Source organism: Perca flavescens, chromosome 16 (genome assembly GCF_004354835.1).
Source record: "Perca flavescens isolate YP-PL-M2 chromosome 16, PFLA_1.0, whole genome shotgun sequence".
Taxonomy (NCBI): Eukaryota; Metazoa; Chordata; class Actinopteri; order Perciformes; family Percidae; genus Perca; species Perca flavescens.
The window spans coordinates 19,402,288-19,421,572 of record NC_041346.1 but is presented as its reverse complement, the minus strand read 5'-3'; the positions used below and the strand labels follow the sequence as shown (position 1 = coordinate 19,421,572).

Below are 19,285 nucleotides of genomic sequence, written 5' to 3'. Positions count from 1 at the left end.
CTAAATACATTTCATTGATGACCCATTACTATACTGCTTTTACTGTAAAACCAAGTAAGCACAAACGAAAAGCCCAATGCACTTACTGCTGCTCGTGAATGGTTTGGGGCAAGCAAGTGGTAAAATTTGAAATGGATGAACTTAATTAACTTAATTTGTCCCTACTAGAAATAGCCCCTTTACAAATATATCAATATGTAGTAGGAAACAATATGTCAATGAGCAGAAAACACAATTACATGTTAGATTTGTTCTTAGGTATTGGCACAATATGTACAGATTTGTACAGTGTATGGACCAACCCAGTATATGAATGCTAACCTTGCACAGCCTTGTTAGTAACATTAATGAAATATGCTAAAGTTTACTGTTAGCAGGTAAATAGCTGCATTAAGTCGACTAAATGCACTCACATATTATACACCATTGACTACATTTATTTAATTCAATTCAATTCAATTTTATTTATAGTATCAAATCATAACAAGAGTTATCTCGAGACACTTTACAGATAGAGTAGGTCTAGACCACACTCTATAAATTCCAAAACCCCAACAATTCCCGTAATTCCCTCAAGAGCAAGCATTAGCAGTGGCTATTGCAACAGTGGCAAGGAAAAACTCCCTTTTAGGAAGAAACCTCGGCAGACCCAGACTCTTGATAGGCGGTGTCTGACGGGGCCGCCGATGTGATAAACAGTGGTAAATAATAGTCACATTAAAGATAATGGAACAGTGACTTTGAAGGTCATTGTGGAAGTTCATGTCATAGCAGGGCACATCGTGTCATACTGAGTAATTTTAAGTGACTATATGTAACTTTTTAATGTTTCTAAAGCTCTGTCATTTTTCATATAATGGTCTTAAATGACCACTAACAGCAAATGAGACTAACAGTGAAATATATAGTTTTTAGTAAGGCATCTGCCCGGGTCCGAATTTTCCCGCAAAGTCACAGAATTATTTGCGGCAGGTAGACCCGCTACAGTAACACATTCTGATGGGTCACAGATTTATTTTTAACACCGGGAAAGCTTGTGTTAGCGTATGCCAGTGGAGCGAGGTAAAAGGAAGCAGGAGATATCTTTATATACGCTTAATTGTATTTTAATGTTATTTTAGAAGTTATCTGTTGTAGTTATGACTGATACTAGGGCAGGTCCATCACAGGAAAGAAGGAAATTAAACAACTAAAAGATAAAAAAGAAAAGGAAAGTGAAAGACAATGATAACGTAAGTCACTCTCGGTCAGGCTTTCAACAGATGGAGACAATTACGGGATTGTAAATTATTCAAAACCCACCCTGAATTGGCCCGTATGTAATATATACATAGAATCAACACAAACTGAAAGTTACACAGCCACTTTAATTGAAGTGTGTACAGGATGCATCTCAGTTGCTAGCTCTAGTTCTAGGTAGTGCCCAAGTTGTAGTGTTTAAGGTAGCAGTTTTGCTCCACACTTTAACATTATTTGGTTTACTTAAGATACATTTGTCAAATTCCTGGGTTAGTCCTCGTCATGGAAGCTTTTCCTCTTGTCAAAGTTAAACATATTAATATATAACATATTAATAATTTTTAGAATCGGCTGACTGTTAACATTAGCACTGTGACTATAGCCTATCTCTTGGTCACTTGACAAATGAGTATCTGCGGTCAGAATGTAAGGAGACGCTCTTTACTTGATTGCCACTTTTTACAAATGTATTTCCGCTGTGGAACATTAACATGAGTCAATAGGTTAAAAGAGAATTCCGGCCGATTTTTACCTGAATCTTGATCGCTAGATGTCACACAGTACTGTCGATAGGAAAAAAAAAACGACCAAAGTCAGTACTAGCAAACGGTTTCTTCACAATGTCCGAGTTGAAAACGCATATTGTTGTCACGTAAGGGCCCTGTTCATGCTGCACAGAAATTTTAATTGCATTTTGTGTCTGTTAAGAGGCACAAAGGCACTCTTTAGAACATGCCCCCACAACTGTCATTTTAGTTAACTGGGAGCACTGGCCATTAGCTGCAGCAACTCCAGTTTGCTAGCACCGATTTTGACAGTACTCAGTGATATCTAGCGATCAAGATTCAGGTAAAAATCAGCCGGAATTCTCCTTTAACTCCTGAATGTAAAACTCAGCTTACACATTGCAGACAGACAGGGATAAACTTGCTAGCCTAGCAATATTAAGGTGGAGGGTGGGGGTGTGGCCTTGACCAACTGCCACTTTGCTCGTTTGAAAGCCATGATGTCTCTCTCTCATGGGTGAGCCAAATTCTTTGGGCGGGCAAAGCAGAGAAAGGGGAGGTAACCTTGCTCCTTATGACCTCATAAGGAGCCATATTCCAGATCGGCCCATCTGAGCTTTCATTTTCTCAAAGGCAGATCAGGATACCCAGAGCTCGGTTTACACCTATCGCCATTTCTAGCCACTGGGGGACCATAGGCAGGCTGGGGGAGCGCATATTAATGTTAAAAAAACTCATAAAGTGAAATTTCATGCCATGGGACCTTTAATATATACAGTATATACTGTACAATACATAAAATGTTTATTAGAAAGTGTATAATATAGGAAAACAAAAGAATGCACCCATAGCTGCACACAGGAATTATTATTATATTATGCATAATATACAAAGTATGCTTGATCCTGCCACTGCCAGAGCGATCAGAGGTGCATAGATGGAACAACTATATTTATAACTAAAATACCTCATCCCTAATGCTTCTCCCTGTATAGTTCTAAATCCCTCTAAACTGAAATTTAAAAAACAGGGGAATTACAGCTATGACATGAGCTTTAACCTTGGTTTTGAGCCTGAGCCCTCATATGGGAATTGTGGTACCATACAGCATCATCCATTGGGGAGTGACCTCCTTGAACCTTCCATGTTGTCCCACGGCCCAAGTGTCAAGAATCCAGTGAGTCGGTCACCAACATTTTTGCATGCCAGAGTATTGACTCAGAAAATCAACAAAAGGCAAACCTCAAATCATGTTATCATACTGTAAACAGTGGATGAAAGGTGGATGTGGCTTTGTTTTTATAGTAAATTTGCTAAGTAGAAACAGCTCATTATACAGTAATCAAGAAACTGACTAAAGACAGATTCAGTGCAGAGTGAAGGATGAGGAAGAAAACGTGTATGCTTTTATTATGATAAGCATCTGAAAGTGTACACTTGAGCCACATCTGTTCAATTTGTAAACCAACAACCACCATACAATGACAGTGTTCACTGTGATGAAACCTTACAACCACTAAGTATAGTATATAGTATTGTACTTTACCTTCAGCCTCTCGTGGGGACCAGTGTCCAGAAGGGGCACATGGCCGTGGGGAGGAGGAGTTGGTGGCATACTGCAGTAGAACTCTCCCCTCAGTGCATTTATCACACACTGATCCCACTTCTCTAGGAAACCAAGAGACAGGCACAGCAACCAACTTAGATACAGGCCAAATACACATCATTTATACAGTATACACTAATGGCAATATGGTAAAATTATGTGACAAATGATGAGAGTTTAAAAAGATTTGGTGCTAATTATTTCGCTTACTTTTAGGTGTTTTAATCTGTAAACTAATTGAACGTTAAATTGCACTACTTGTTATATTAACCCATACAATAATCAATAATGTAATAAATCTCTATCAACTTTATTACCATTCACACCCGCATCTGTTTGGCAATCTATGTAGCTCATTTCACCTGTCGTAAAAGTGTCCAGAAATCGGTGGAAACCATTCCAGGGTGATGGAATTATGATGCTGCTCAACCACTTGGGGTGACATTGGCACTGGAGGAGGTTTAGAGGCGGGTTGCCAGGTCTGGTAGATGAGATCCAGGTAGCAGTGCATCCTAGCAACCTGGTTCAGCGTGAAGGAGTCTGTACAGGCATCATCTGCAGGTAACAGAGGTAGGTGGTCAGTGTGAGGACTGAGGATTGGATTTTCGATTGATCAGTGACAGGTAAAGGAAGTAGGCATTAAACAATTCCAATGATCTAGATCCCATGAATAAAATAAACCAACTGTTCGTCTTTAGCATTATCTTTTTCCCATTTTACTATGACAACAAAAAATGTTGCACAGTATGCGCCCCCCGCTGTGTTATTCCCATGAAATGTCCCTGCTAAATTCCACACCTGTCTTAGTATGCACACAAACCCAACACATTTCATTACAGTCATCTCTGTGTGTCAGTCTCATGTGAGAAGTATAACTGTAACGTTTCGCCTGGGTAAGTAGCAAAACACATCTCACCTGCATAACTCATGTAGTTGTTAAACGGTGTGTGTGTGAAATGCCGACATCCACAGGTTTCGTTGCCCGGTTCAGGATCGTGGCAGCCTTTGTATTTGGGAGTGGGGTTGGTGTCCGCACACAGATCACCAGTCTCCATTGAGGGCTCAGTCTCTAAACATGCATCATTACACGACTCGATCTCTGATATACCTCGAAATACGTGATAAAGCCCAAGACTGTGACCGATCTCATGGACCATTGTATCAGTGTGACCAAATGTACCATAGAAGGAAGGATTCAGCACAATGCCACCTGAGAAAATGAAGAAGAACACATGATGTAAATACTGCACACAACACAAAAGCCCTATTCCAGTGTAAAGTAATTGTGGAACTGGAGAAAGATTCCGACAATGCATTACTAATGGGTCTCCCAAGCTTCATTGTCACCTTTTTTCCCTGTTAGAGCTGTGATTAGGAGAGAAACTGCTAGGGGATTGAAATGGAATCACTCAAAATCTAGGCTGCCAAAGAGGGGATGTGTTTGCATGTGAGTGTGCATGCATGCATGTATGTTGTTTGTCTTCTACCCAAATGTGTGAGGGCCTCTTTGTCCCAGGGCCAAGTGGCAACCCCTGCCAGATCTTCATCAGAAGAATTGGCAAAGAAGACATTCAGGTGAGTCGAGCCATCCAAATGCAAAATCTCTTTCAGCTCTTTGACATCCAAATAGGCTCTGGAAGATGAAAAGTAAGAAAAAGAGAGTATTTCACATTAAGTTAATAGCTTTACAATGAGGATAGTCTCTTCCAAGTGAATGCAGATTTCATCAAGGCAAAGTTTTACAAATAACAACGGTGTTACTAGCCAAAAAGCTGTCTCTGCCTAAGAGTGCCTGAAGTACGTTTTCACATGGACATGACCAACAGATTGAAGGTAATTTTGTCCAGAAGTCCTGGCACAGTGATTGTGCACCTGCAGTGCTGTTATGAATGATGTCAGGTCAAAGAACTGGGAATCAGGCTGGTATCAATTGTGACCAATAAATCATATTGTTTCATTGCAGTCCCTCCTCACTTACAATACACTTGTGTAATAAAAAAGGGGGGATTACAGACCATGTTGTTGATGTTGTCTAGGAAGTCCCAAAGGCAAATAAACATTGCAATACCCCAAATATGGTTGTATAGCGCTTTTAGAGTTGAGTTCTCATTTGTAGAGACACAAAATGCTAAGCCGCAATGTTTTTGTGTCCCTGATGATTTATGTTGGAATATAGTAAATCATGCAATAACCAGTACAAAAGTTATTTTTTTTTTTATTGTTTTTCTCTCTTTGACCATACCCTTGAGTGAGCTCTTTCTTCATTTTGACATACAGTAAGAGATGTCACATAAGTAGCAAAACAGGTGCTGGTGGAAATAAATCCACTTTACCAGTGGGACTAAAAATAGTTTAGACATTTTTGTGACATTGCTTAATGTTTTGTATGGTCTTACAGGCTGCACTGCTGAGTTAAATTAACAGTGAATTACTATCTTATCCATATGATATTTGATATTACGTATTCAAATATTCACACTAGCTTTAAACATACAGAATAATGTATTATACTGTATATGAGGAGGTGCTAGCATGGCTATATAATAAAGTTACTGTATGTGCCTATGCAGCAACACTGGTTCATTGGTCCCCTTTATTTAGGTTGCATCTATAGCATAAAATGTGTAAAAAAATATTACAAAAAACATTTTTTGATAGCCTGAACGATCTGCCTCATTTATTCAAGTCAACCTGACACTTCAGTTAGGTGTTCAGGTATTCTGATGTCTCCCCATGAGATAATATTTTGTCTCGGCCCTGGGGTTACTAACGGCAGCACTAATGACTTCAATCATTCCAAACAATGAGATATCTTTCCAACAGTGAAACTGTCATTCATTTTATGAACACATCAAACACATTCAAGCCTGGCTAGTGGTCCTAGCAAACAGCATCAACAAGCTCAGTCCTCTTTGAAGAGTCAATAAATTGCATTTGCTGAAGTGATAATTTATTCCTTTCTTTGGTTTTAAAAGGCTCTGGAAATAAATACAAAAACAGGAGTTAATCAGAAACAAAACATGACACAGGTGGTACTATCACAAATTAGATCCATTGGATGTTTTGACCTAGCAAAAATAGATTACATATAATAATAGATTAAAAAATAGATTACATACAATAATAGAGCCTGTTTGTCATGGTTCTGAGTTGCTACTGCTATCTTGCAAGGTTGATTTGCACCTATACTGCACAATCACATATTTTTAACCTGAACTCCACATCTGTTTTAAAACCTTATGGTACATTTGAAAGGCATTTTAAAAAAACGTCATGTCAATAGTGCAATGTTTCAATTTCATCAATTCCATATATCATAAACACAAAAGATCCTGTATGTAAAAGTTTGTGATCATATGAGTCAATCTAGGCCTGAGTGATAATGTCAAACTTTACACGTACATACAATTTAATTTTGTGCTACATTATTTTGAGAACATATCATGCTTTGTTGTTTTTTAAAGTTCACATCACATTTTTCCAACTTAAGTGAACTCAGATAAAAGAAAAAATTTCAAAGACTCGTGCCTTTGTGAAGTGCAAAATCCTGGAGTGTGCTATTTATATTTACTCTCCCAGACAACAGCTGACTTGAAATAAAAGTATATTTACACTATGTTTTGATTTGTTGTAAAGTTATACGGTGGTGCACAATTCCGCTGGACAAAGATGCTTGATCTGATTTTGATTTATTTTGATTACAAGCTAAGGGGGCGTGGTTATCACCCACTTTAAAGGCTATTGTGCCTATTGTCTTTCAACTTTTTTTCTGAAAAACTGCATTCAGCAAGACTCGCTGACATGCAACACGATTTATGATTAATGGCCCTGTGATAACAACAGTGATATCCACAAAAATAGCAGCTCAAAGTAGAAGGAATAACATTTGACATTTTGGGATGTCAGCTAAATTATAGTGGAGCCTTTGGTTGCCAAAAGAAGTGCAACTGCCCAAGTAGTACCACTGTAGGTTCAGTATTATGGTTTCTTTTTATTGGCTAGTTTTAATTCAATGTATAATATATTTAGTTTTTATTAGATCATTAGACCATTTCATTTGTTGTCGAGGCTACAAAGTTGAACTACATTATTAGACCTGCAGAATCTTGCTTTTTTTCTTCAATTCATTAAATAAGCCCTTTAAATATGTTCTTTTTCCTATTTTGGTTAATAATTATATCTTTTAAAAGTAAATGTCAGCATAAAATATTAAAATGTGAGTGTAAAATCAAACATTCTCAAGCAAGTTGATTGTGTACATTCAATGGAGCCTAAAGGAAGCAATTTAAAAGTCAGTTACACTAGTGTTTGGCGGTGTTCTGGAAGAATTTACACCAGTGAGCTAATTCCTGTGACGCAACAAACCTGCTAAGGTTACCACCAATGCACATTTCATATGCTGCTACACAAAATGTTTCATAACATCTCTGCAACCGTTTGTTGGACAAGTCTCTCTGCCTCAAATCACAAGTTGGATAAGAAGCTGCTTAGTGAAGACGCAGTGCTCCCTCAAAACAGACTTTTTGGCTAAAGGGTTCTGTGTAGCAAATGCTTTCTTCAAGTCTACGCGAGACCAACTGGGGGCACTCACTGAGGCTAGGTCTAAGGAGAGAGAGTGAGAGAGAACAGATGATATAAGGTCCCTCTTCCTAATAATTTCAGGAATGTCATTATTTCCTTAGAAAATATGTGTCCAGAGTTTTTGGACCTGCGTGAAGCGGGGAGGGGAAAGGTCAGAGAGGTTTGATGCTGAAATTATGAAGTCAGCAGTGAATAAGAGCAGGAGTTTTATTGTAGGGTCAGAACCTAACTAATCTGAGTTCAATTATTCTAATGCTCGAGCAAAAGCAGACAGTCTTAGAATACATACGTGTGTTCATGTTTTTGATTTCAGACGCTGGTAAAGATTTGGTAGAGGTTTAGGTTAGCTGCCAGTATAGGAAGCCGGTACCCAAAGATCTCATTGTGAGGTTGTTTGTCTTGCTATCTGTTCATCCACATCTTACTCAGACCTCCTCGCCAATAATCCTTTACCCCGCCCCCGGTGTTCTTTCTCGCTCTTTCTCCATCCCATAGCCCCTGTCCCCGTCTTGCCTTCCATCAAACATTTTTTTTCAGCCAAGATGAGACACTTGGGAAAGACAGGATTTTCCATGCATTTAACCACACCACTTTTCAGACATGTCCTGAGAAAAAAAAACTTTTAAAGACATACAAGAGAGAGAAGAGAAGAAGAGAATGAGGGAGAGAGAGAGAGAGAGAGAGAGAGAGAGAGAGAGTCAGGTGAGTGCAGAAAATCAAGCTTCGCTAAATTCAAGCATCACCACAGGGCATTTGTTGTAGGGAGATCCAGGGGTTCGCCGGGCTGCCGTGTTAATGCTTTTATATCTGATACATATTAAATGGGGATTATGACCTCATCCATTTACACCCATATATAATACATATAAACCCATAAATTTGCCTTGTATACAGTACATATGTCTTGGAGCAGCATAGTGTGAAAACTGGGATGAGCTGGCATGGCAATGATGGTCTCACGGCCAAGAACACTTTTAAAATTGGAGGGGGCCCTCAGCTCCTCTGTCATCGAGTCGGTCAACACCACAGCCCCTAAACCCATCATTCATCTCTGCCTTTATTACTATACATGCACTCTCGTCTTTAACCTTCCAACTTACTCCGCTGAATATTTTTTCCCTTCCAAGGAAGACACATGCATAGAAACTGTGTCAACGCTCAGATTCCAGAGATCCTGCCATTACTGCTCGTTGCTGAGAGAAGAGTTTGAAAAAGCAGGATTTGGAGATATATACAATAGACAATATGACCCAGTTCCTATCTGAAGTAGGGGCTCTTAATAGGCAGTGCCTTCATTGACTTTTGAACCGCAATGACTCCACCAAGGCACTATCAACTACATTTCCTTTTAAAAAAAAACACCTACAGTATCTGGCTACATATTACCTCATCATAGTCAGATGCAACTACCCTGCCTGCCTGGTGACCCAATTAAAGACCCTCCTTACTCTACTTTCCCCTCAGTCCCCAAAGAAAGACGTCAATCAGCCCCAATGCGAGCACAGGTGAAACCTAGGCAACAGGTGCTTTTAAGTGTGCTATGGCTTTAAAGGGGAAGTGCAAACTCCTGGTATTTACACCTAAGCACTCCATTATGTTTTATGGGATGGGGGCTTAAGGTTTAGACGACCAACTGTAAAACACCCAAGTCAACGGCCTAGGAGATTAGCTTCCCACTCTCAGCTAGAATACAGCAGAGAGAGAGAGAAAGAAGGAAAGAGAAAGTGTGGTCCATCCATTAACCTGCCACAGTGAGAGGTATTGATTCAGGAGGGGGAAAGAGGCCAAGGGAAAACAGATGACCTATTAGCCTCTGATAAAGCCAGGCCAGAACTTCATTTCCCAAAAACATATGAATCTTATATCCACCTTGCAAAGTTTGTGTATCCATCTTGCTTTAGTTTTGGAGGTGTTTCCAAAAAACATAATTTCAGTTGCTAGCAAAAAACTTTTGAATCTGATGAGTGCTGATATTATGGGATTGATCTTCTGTCCAGTTGCCTGTATATTACAGTGATCTTTCTTTGCCAGTCAAACCCACACATCAGCTTCTCAAACAACCAGTGCCATTTGTTTTTTGCGTTTCTGCAAACATAATGTAAATTCACAGTGTATAAATTTACAGCCCCAATTTCAGATGTCCCTAGCTCCACACATAAGAATGTTCAGCCTTAAAATAAATGCTGTCAGATAACATCAAATAGCATCAAAACCATAAGAAGTGTCAAAACCAAGGGCTGTGAAAACAATGCAAAATATTTCCCTCAACCAAATGTGGAGGGAGGGAGAGGGGAGGTTATTATCAATGGTATTTTCAGAGGAGAGACTGTTGCAGGACCACAGAGCTGCCTGTGTCCTGTGTTAGCCAGATTTTTGAAAATTCTACATGTAAGTGGTAACAGGCGCAAACCCTGCAAGAATAAATGCAGGACCTCACAACCGCTGTTCCCCTACATATGCAGTACATTGTTAATCCAGAATTCCATAATTAAGAAGGAATGTCAAACTGTTTGTAGTGCAGCTCTCTACAGGTCTCTCCAGACATACCATAATCAAGGCAAAATAAGCAACCACTTGGGGAGATAATATCTATTTCTTTAGACTGATAATTCTCTTGTCCTTGTCCTGTCTCTCTTTCTCTCTCTTGCCGCTATCCTTCCTTTCACAAGCCCATCTTTCAAACCACCCCAGGGAGGTTTGAACATTGCAGCGGCAAGCGTTTTGCCAATGGCTGATGTCTAAATGAAGTAGTTTGCCTGCCACTTGATGAATGAGCTTCTAATGATGACTAAGCTGGAAGGGATGTGATGGGAATTGAGGTATGGAAGCAACGACAAACCCACCTGCTTTTCCCCTCTGATGTTGTTAATTAGATGTCATTATTTAGCTATTTTGCGGTCATTTCAAAACAACAGGATAGTGCCAAACAGACAATGCTTCCAGCTTAACTGTGATTGAAAACAGCCCGGTTTCTTTGATTCATGCTATCAGAAAGACCCAAACAATCCCACACATAAGGTCTGGTAGTTGTTCTCCCTTTCGCTTGTTCCCACATGACAGTGGCAAAAAATCCTGACAAACATCTGAATTTCAGTCATTTTTGTCTCTTTTTCTGGCATAACCATAAAGACCCCCTGCATTGTCCACAAAAATGTCTCAGTCTACTGTGTTGAGTTTCAGTGTACCAAGAAACAAACAATCCTGCTATTGGAGGTCTGGCACAAACCTTATTACAGCAAATTCCAGAGATTTATTCTGTCCTGGCCAGCTTTTACTCATCATCTACAAGCCACAATGACATTACCACAAAAACAAAAAAATTGCATTTATGAAGGCCTCTGTATTATCCTAAAGTAGCCACATGAAACCACATAATCTCTTGCTTGACGTACAGTACACCTAGGAGAGTCTGTAAAACTGTTATTCACGTGCAAGTGAAGTCAGCTTTCTTCACGGTTTTTCCTGGAAACATTCTTTCAGGCACCCACGTTTAGGGACCCATACCTTTCTCCCCAGGAAGCATGTCTTTCAGTGGTTTCCTGGAGAGAGTGGTATGTCTTTAAAATGATTTCCATTGCTACAAGCAAAAAAACATACTGGACTCTCTTTCTGACCTCTAATTGCCCTTCCACTCTGTTTAGAATGTCACTCTTTCCAAACCAACTCCTTTCTCCAATCAACCCAGCTTAATTAGGACCGTTGGGTATAAGAGACAGAGTAGAAAAAGGTGGGGAGAGTTGTTGAAAAATGTATACAACAATGAGTGGTCTGGCCTGCGCATTTACTACTTGGAAAGTAATCCGGTTGCATTTGTTTTGCCCTGCTTAAGTGTGGATCACTGATTGAACCAGGCCAAGGCTAGATTGGACTAGCTGCTCCCAGAGGATTTCCCAGGCCACACATGCTGGGAGTAATGTTACACTCAGCCTAAGTCAAAATGGTCAGGAAACAGTAGGACTAGACATTAAAAACCTCTCTTCAGGGACACATGTATGGAAAGATTTGTTGTTTTCCCAAAATTATTCAATCATATCAACCAAAAAAATTTATAAAATTAAGCAAGGAATGCTGTGGTTGGATACAGCTTTTTAGGGAATTTAAGTATTTTGTTTATTAAACAACTAGCAAGGAGGATTACCAGTGCAAACATGGTAACATGCAAAATGTGAAGAGAGTGATCTTACTTGTGTGGAGACGAGCGGTTGAAGCATGTTTTGGTCACATCCGTCACATTGGGGTTGCAGCAGTCACCAAGGTCATAGAAGAAGTTCTCCCAGTTACATTCAGGGTCACATACCCCATTCCCCTGCTTGTGCTCAGGGCAACGGCTCCGATGCCCAGACATGCAGTCACCTGCATCGAACCCTGTCAGTGGATGGTTGCATTCTGGGTCACATGCATCATCGCCAACTTTGCTGATATCACAGTTAGCTAGAATCAAACGGCTTCGAAGGGAAGAATTGGACACGTTGTGAATGCTAAGCTCCCAGGTGATATTGTAGGGACTAAAGGCATCATTTAGCTGCTGGTGCTGCAGGCTGATCTGGTGGTCTGATACAGTTGGCCTCATCTGTGCATCATCCCAAACATTTATAACACGATATCGTACTTTCTTGGGCCGACGGAAGGTCCAAAGATTGTTGTAGTTTTTGATGACCTCAACATTGTCACAGACAGTTTGACCACAAGTTGGAGGGTCCAGCGTTGTGTCTAATAATCCCTCAGAAATAACTCCACCACCACCCAGAAACCCTAATCGTCCACCTACCCCCTGCTCAGGCTGAGGAAAGCTACCATCTTTTACAGTCAGCCACTTCCGACCTGGGTGCTTGAATGTTTCACGTATGACCAGCTGAGGTAGATCTTGGGGGTCCTCATGGCCCTGCATATCCCTGACAATCTGCCTCTGCCCTCTGGCCTGCCTCCATAAGCCCACTCTCTCCACTGCCCCCCTGTAATTATGATTCAGTGCATTGCCCCCAATCATCAGCACTTTGCACTTTTTGGTCAAATGGCTGAAGACATCGCCCGATTGCTCCCGACTGACGCCGACTTGGGCGCCATTGACAAAGAGCTTCATGTACACGCCATCATATGTGACGGCCACATGTGCCCATTGGTTGGGTACATAGCGAGCGTTGGAGTGGATGGAGGTCACTTTGTGGGCACGGTCAGTTTTAAGGGAGAAGAAGAAGCGGGGGTCACGATTCCCGTGTTCACTAACCGCCTGGATGCCAAGCAGCCAGCCTCGATCACTGGAGGCGTAGAAACATTTGTCGTACAGGCCTGGAGAGAGAATGAAAAAAGTCTGTTAATAAGTGCATGCCTTTATTTCCAGATGTGAATGTGGGCGTGAACTTAAGAGAAAATCATGCAGCAATAATGAAAAGCATTGTTCATCGGTCACCTGTAAGAGAGCTGACACTTTCAAATCACATCTTCTCTTTTCAATAATATTTTGCAACATCCACAAGTCACGTGCATATGATCCTTAATTTATTTCAGTATTTGTTGATCAATATACCACATCTATATGAACACTCTATAGATCGGTCTGTAATATACTGAAAAGTGTTATTTCCAAAGAGACTAAAAATGTAGTTAGGGAGCAAATGTATGAATATGATATACATTCTTTATATAAATGCGTTATGCCCTGGAAATTGGGTTGAAGTGCATGTTTAGCTAAGGGAGACCCCATGGAAATGTCTCTGTATAGGCTTTGCATGAACACTGAGCGCATTTAAAGTCATTCGTGTGAATGTCCTTTGCCAGTGGGGTAGCCAGAAAAGGCTAGTTTTTTGCTATGGCCTTGTTTTTGTAGAGGCACCAAAACACCTTTTTCCTGTTTCACTTGGACTGTATATGTCAGATTCAGCATGGTAATGTGTTTTCACTTCTTAGGGGATCTCTGAATGTTAACTGTTTGTTTGTTTAGGGCTTGTTGAGGTACGTGTAACACACGCACACAAGTTCATGTCTGTGCATGTGTGTTTTTTTAATGCATGTTCGTGACTATGTGTTTATATCAATACGGTCCAGTCAAAGTGTGCAAAGATTCCAAAGCACCTTGTAGTGCCTCACAAGGTCCAACTCAGCATGTGAAAGTGTGTTAGCAGGTGATTCTGCAGAGAGAGCAAGACTCCATTCTTGAAGAATACACTCCTGGGAATTGCTAACATCAGGGTAGCACTTCTAACTGGTAATTATATCATAAGAGACAATTAATATGTGACCTGCGCACCTAGCCCATATAGGTATTGAGTCACTTGGCAAAATGGTGATTCACGGACTCCTTGCTAACTTTGACCTGTTTCTAATTAGATGCACACTCCAGTATGCATTCATTAACTTGGTATTTCAATGGACAAATGTTCAAAGAGCAAGGGTTGGGTTCAGCGTCAAGGTCAGTCCTTTGGACCTTTGATGACATTTTCAGGCTTTCCCCTACACTGGAATGAAAAAGCCTTCCATCTGTCAGCTAGTGGACTCAAGGCTAAAAGGTGTGCTAAAATGCTTGTAGGGCTTCTAGTGTAAACAGCTGTCATAATTCTGCCATGCTCAATTAATCTAGCACACTACACTTTTCCAGACCCTGCACTGCAACTCCTTTGGATCATATAAACACATCTACACACACATGCATATACTTATACGGACATGCATATATATACAGTACATGCTCATGAAATAAATACACACTCTCCCAGACACACAGACAAATTGAAAAGCTAAAGTACACATTTGTGTATTCTCAGAAACACACACATGAAGGGATTTGCATGTGCACACGCAACGTCAAAAAGCTTTTTCTGTCAGGTTCAAAGGCAACCTTCCTCGCATTTGCCATTTGTCTTTTTCCAGGAAAAACACACTCAGGAAAAAAGAAAAAGTAAAAAAGCACACATACACACTCAAAGGAAAATGTCACAAGCACTTGATAAAAAGCAGGGAGGAAGGGAACAATGAGGACTCCGTTTACTTTTGAGCTGTTCAGGCTCTGAAAGGTGAAAGAAAGGCACTTTTCATGGTCATATGAAGGTGATCGCCAAAGCAATTTCCCCAAAGAGACAATGGAAAATTCCATTAATATTTTAAAAACAAACTCAATGAACATAACAAGGATATTGATTATAAAAATGTCATCACACCACTTGAAAACACTTTTTTAAACATTTGACTTGGCTGTCAAGTTTCCCTCTGAATGAATTTAACTCAATGCTGGGTTTAATGAGTCATTAACAATCTACCAATAGTAAAACATGTTTTTGAACGTCAGATAACATAAATTAACACCACTTTTTCTGCATTGTTATTTATACTGTGACACTGTCCTCACACAAAACCTTCCCATTAAATTACATTAACATTAATCAAACTGTAATCTTTCCAAACACTCATTAAATCACAGTAAGGCACAGTGCATGACCATGATAATGATTCAAACTAATAAGACTGTGAAGATGTTTCTAGTTGAAGTAATGATTGCTGAGTATAAGCTTTGCACTCAGGGCACAACCCCTCTTCAAACTCTAACTTGCTAGGTTATTAGTTATGATCTCAAAGTTATTCATCTTCCTTAGTCTACCATTTAGATTTGAGTATGATAAAACAGGAAGAGGATACAATTTTCAAGTTTCCATGAAATACAGACCAGAAAAGTAAAATTTGTTTTTGAACACATTTTTGCATGTATCATCACACTGTGACTGCACCAAAACATGTCTGTTATTGCAGCGATTATCTGCTAACGTCTGCTTATATAATTGCCCCCAGCAGGTCATGGAAGAGAGCCTCCATTCCTTGTGTGATTTATTTTCCTCTTCCTTTGATGCGGGACAACCCAACGTGACCCGGATACAAGGGCTAATAGGGCACAACAAAGTTTGCATAACATTTGGACACAAAACTTGATGTTCTGATTGTGTGATTGTGTGGTTGTTTGTGTGTGTGTGTGTGTGTGTGTGTGTGTGTGTGTGTGTGTGTGCGTGTGTGTGTACTTCAGATAGGAACTGTGTGTGTGTGTGTGTGTGTGTGTGTGTGTGTGTGTGTGTGTGTGTGTGTGTGTGTGTGTGTAATTCAAAGGGCACAAGATAATCCACACCTGTATTTGATGATGGCTTGATCTCTCATCTGTGGAGTATAAAGTAACAGCTAATTGATCCCTGAACATTCTCTTATCACCCAAAAAGTGGTCCTGCTCTACCTCTCTGAGCAATTGTTATAAGAAAATTGGTTAACTCCACTTACATATTATTTACACATTGATTTTTAACATGTACATATCATTACTGTTACATACAAACACTGTATGTACTGTCATATCCACCTACCTCATGGATATAAAGCAACCTGTTACATTAATCATTTCATATTTATTCAGCACCATTGCGCTACTGTTTACTAATGTCATTGTTGTTATTATATATAAAGGAAAAGTGAAATCTGGAAGAAAGGAAGAAAGCAAGAATGTAAAGAGAGAGAGAGAAAGAGAGAGAGAGAGAGAGAGAGAGAGAGAGAGAGAGAGAGAGAGAGAGAGAGAGAGAGAGAGAGAGAGACACATGGTCAAAACAACTCAGTAAAAAAACAGCTGCTGCAAACAACACTGTGCTGGGATCAAAACAAGTGGATGGAGCATTTTTAGAGGCACTGGGATTTTTGAGGCCTGAATTGGATTTAAAAGATTAGGCTTTATTGAATTTGTTTGATCATCATATTTGTTCTCTTTAAGGCCCCTCTCACTGATGGGAGCATGATGGGAGCAAATTAATGGTAATCCCTACTAGGGAGAAGCCAGTACAAGATGGGGGCGGGGCACAACACTAACACCTGTACTGTAAAGCCTATATTGTTCATTTTCTGTTATGATTTTGTCTCAGAGGTGTTTATTCAACTATTATTGTGGGGGCTGTTGTTAGTGTTGTTGTTGTACTGGTTTGCATAATACTGTACAGATGTTGCTGTTATTGTGGCCATCCTCTGTAAATCTAGGAGTCACTCAGGTCATAACAGACCCTCTAACTCCCCTCTTCCCCAGTTTGAGACTCTGACAAGGGATTGGTTTTGCAGAGCATGTCCCTGCCAACTGGCTATCACTACCTAAAATTGTACTGGACTGTATATCCACACACACACACACACACACACACACACACACACACACACACACACACACACACACACACACACACACACGTGATTATTTATGTGTCTGTGTGTGTACAGGAGGAAAGTTGTTTTGAAAGAGCCAGACAGATAGAAAATAAAAAAAGAGCATGTACATGAAGTCATATGGTTTAGTTGATTCCTCAAGCGTGCAGACTGGTATACAGGAGACTGAGGAGGACTGAGTTCAATTCAGTTCAGTTCAAAGGCAGCCATCTGCACAAGTACTACAGCAGACAATGAGTTGTGAATGCAACGCTCCCTATCGGCAAAGAAAAGCAACAACAAAAACTGTCTTATACTGTAATGCACAAAAACGCTATTGGTCAAAACAGATGATGCAGAACAGTTTTAACACCTTTCTGGTGCTCCTTTACGCATGGCTGCAGGAGAAAAGGAGTGCGCACAAATGACAATTATAAAGTGTCGAGCCTTCCTCTGACAACAAGGATCTACACAAGTGCGTGTGTGCGTGTGTATGTGTCCTCTGCGCAGTCAGTGGATATAGATGTATCATCACTATCACATTTTGCCTTACATTAGAGATTCGTCGACGCATGATTTTGCACAATAGTCTGCGTCTTGGAGACACTGTAGCCTACATAACACCACCGGTGACCATGAAAGCTCACCGCCACAGCACAAACACACGTAGGACATTTTCGGGCATGAGGGGAAACCCTGGATCTCTCCTGTCCCGTAACTCCGGTAGCCAATCCAAAGGTGTCGATTTTGGGGGAAACTAAAGCTTGCGGTTTACGGCTTGAGCTGCGCGCTTAAAGCGCCTACACATACAGCAGATCTCTCCCGCTTTGTGCCTGACGTGACGTGCTCGCTCACAAAGTTTTGACCATTACATCATAGTTTTAAAATAGCCAAGTCGGTTCAGAGATATTACATTTTACGCACAGTGACATCAGCTGCCGGTCAAATGATGCAGTAGCCTATATCTGCTGCCAGTGCACCTCACTTTTATCATTAAACCCACATAAATCATCATTCTGAAGTAGTACAAATTATAGAAAAAAAATCATTTGGAAAATAAAATCCTAATGCAGCGATTGTCTCTCTGTAAGCCGGCAAACTTAAATGTAATCAAAATCTTCAGTGACCCTGTGCTTGCACTACCTAGAATATCCGCTGTACTTTTCAGAACATTACATCATTGTCTAGTCTGATAGATGAACTCATTTTCAACTCGCTGAAACTGTATGTTGCTTTGTTTCAGACACTGGGATAAAATACTTCACATGTTCATGTTTAGTCAACATTTTTAAATGTAAGTTTTGGAGTTACACTTATAAATGGAGTTGGGTTGACAATAGGATGGAGGATGTGTAGACAGTGCTACCTGCAATCACTGTGGGTGATCGTTGACCTCCCTCCGGTTTGATCCACATCTCCAGAGTGAAATTTCCTCTGGGTATCTCCACGCCAGGCTTCAGTCGTAGCTGATCTCCCCTGCCGGTAAAATAGACAGCTTTCCCCCGATCTGGAGAGTTTTCCTCCGCCTGAGAGGAGCGCCGACGCTGGCGAATCACCCGTCGCTCTAAGCCGGGCAAAGAGCGTTTGCCCCGGGGCAGACGTGTGGCACAAGCCCCTGGGATGGTGGCTTTCGCCTCACTAATGCGCACCAACTCCCTCTTGGATCTCCCCTTTCTCCGGACTGTCCCGCACTCTGATCCGAAACACAAGATGAGAATCACCAGGCAAGACACCCAGGAAGATGTCCAAAGTTTCATTTTTCGGGAGAGGAAATAGCAACAAAAATATTTAAAAGAAGAAAAAAAAATCAAAGAAACAACGGAATAACTACAAAAAAATGTTATGTCCACAATGTTCTCCTTTTTGGAAATCCTCTCGAGTTTTTCCTTCTCTCTTTTTTACAGCGGTAGAATGTCAAACCGTAGAAACTGTCTAAATAAACCCATAAAGCTATGCTGTTTTCCCCTCTTTATAATGCTAAGCCACGACCCCCTCTCTTAAGCAAAACTACTCTGGAGACATTCAGGGGACACAGGAATATTTGATTCATGTATGTGTTCCACGGTGCCTTTTCAGTTGGTCCCATTTAGCCAAAGGGATGACTAATAAGTAATCAATCAAGAGGGGGGTCCGGCCGATGCCCCCCTCATCCCCTTTGGACGGTAGGAGTTACTCGCAGAAATCCACAGTTGTCCGCCAAGCT

At 40.6% G+C, this 19,285-nt stretch overlaps 1 protein-coding gene across 2 annotated transcripts in view; it reads right to left on the bottom strand.

Moving 5' to 3' along the window:
• The window catches only part of pappaa (pregnancy-associated plasma protein A, pappalysin 1a), a 91,114-nt gene extending 72,275 nt beyond the window's left edge, over nucleotides 1–18,839 (bottom strand). For both annotated transcript variants that reach the window (XM_028602483.1, XM_028602484.1), the window contains exons 1-6: nucleotides 18,449–18,839; nucleotides 12,117–13,218; nucleotides 4,839–4,984; nucleotides 4,268–4,561; nucleotides 3,714–3,906; nucleotides 3,292–3,413 (exon numbers count right to left, since the gene is read on the bottom strand). In XM_028602483.1, coding sequence (XP_028458284.1) covers nucleotides 3,292–3,413; nucleotides 3,714–3,906; nucleotides 4,268–4,561; nucleotides 4,839–4,984; nucleotides 12,117–13,218; nucleotides 18,449–18,839 — 2,248 coding nt within the window. The remainder of the gene's footprint in view (nucleotides 1–3,291; nucleotides 3,414–3,713; nucleotides 3,907–4,267; nucleotides 4,562–4,838; nucleotides 4,985–12,116; nucleotides 13,219–18,448) is intronic.
• Between the last annotated feature and the right edge of the window lie 446 nt (nucleotides 18,840–19,285).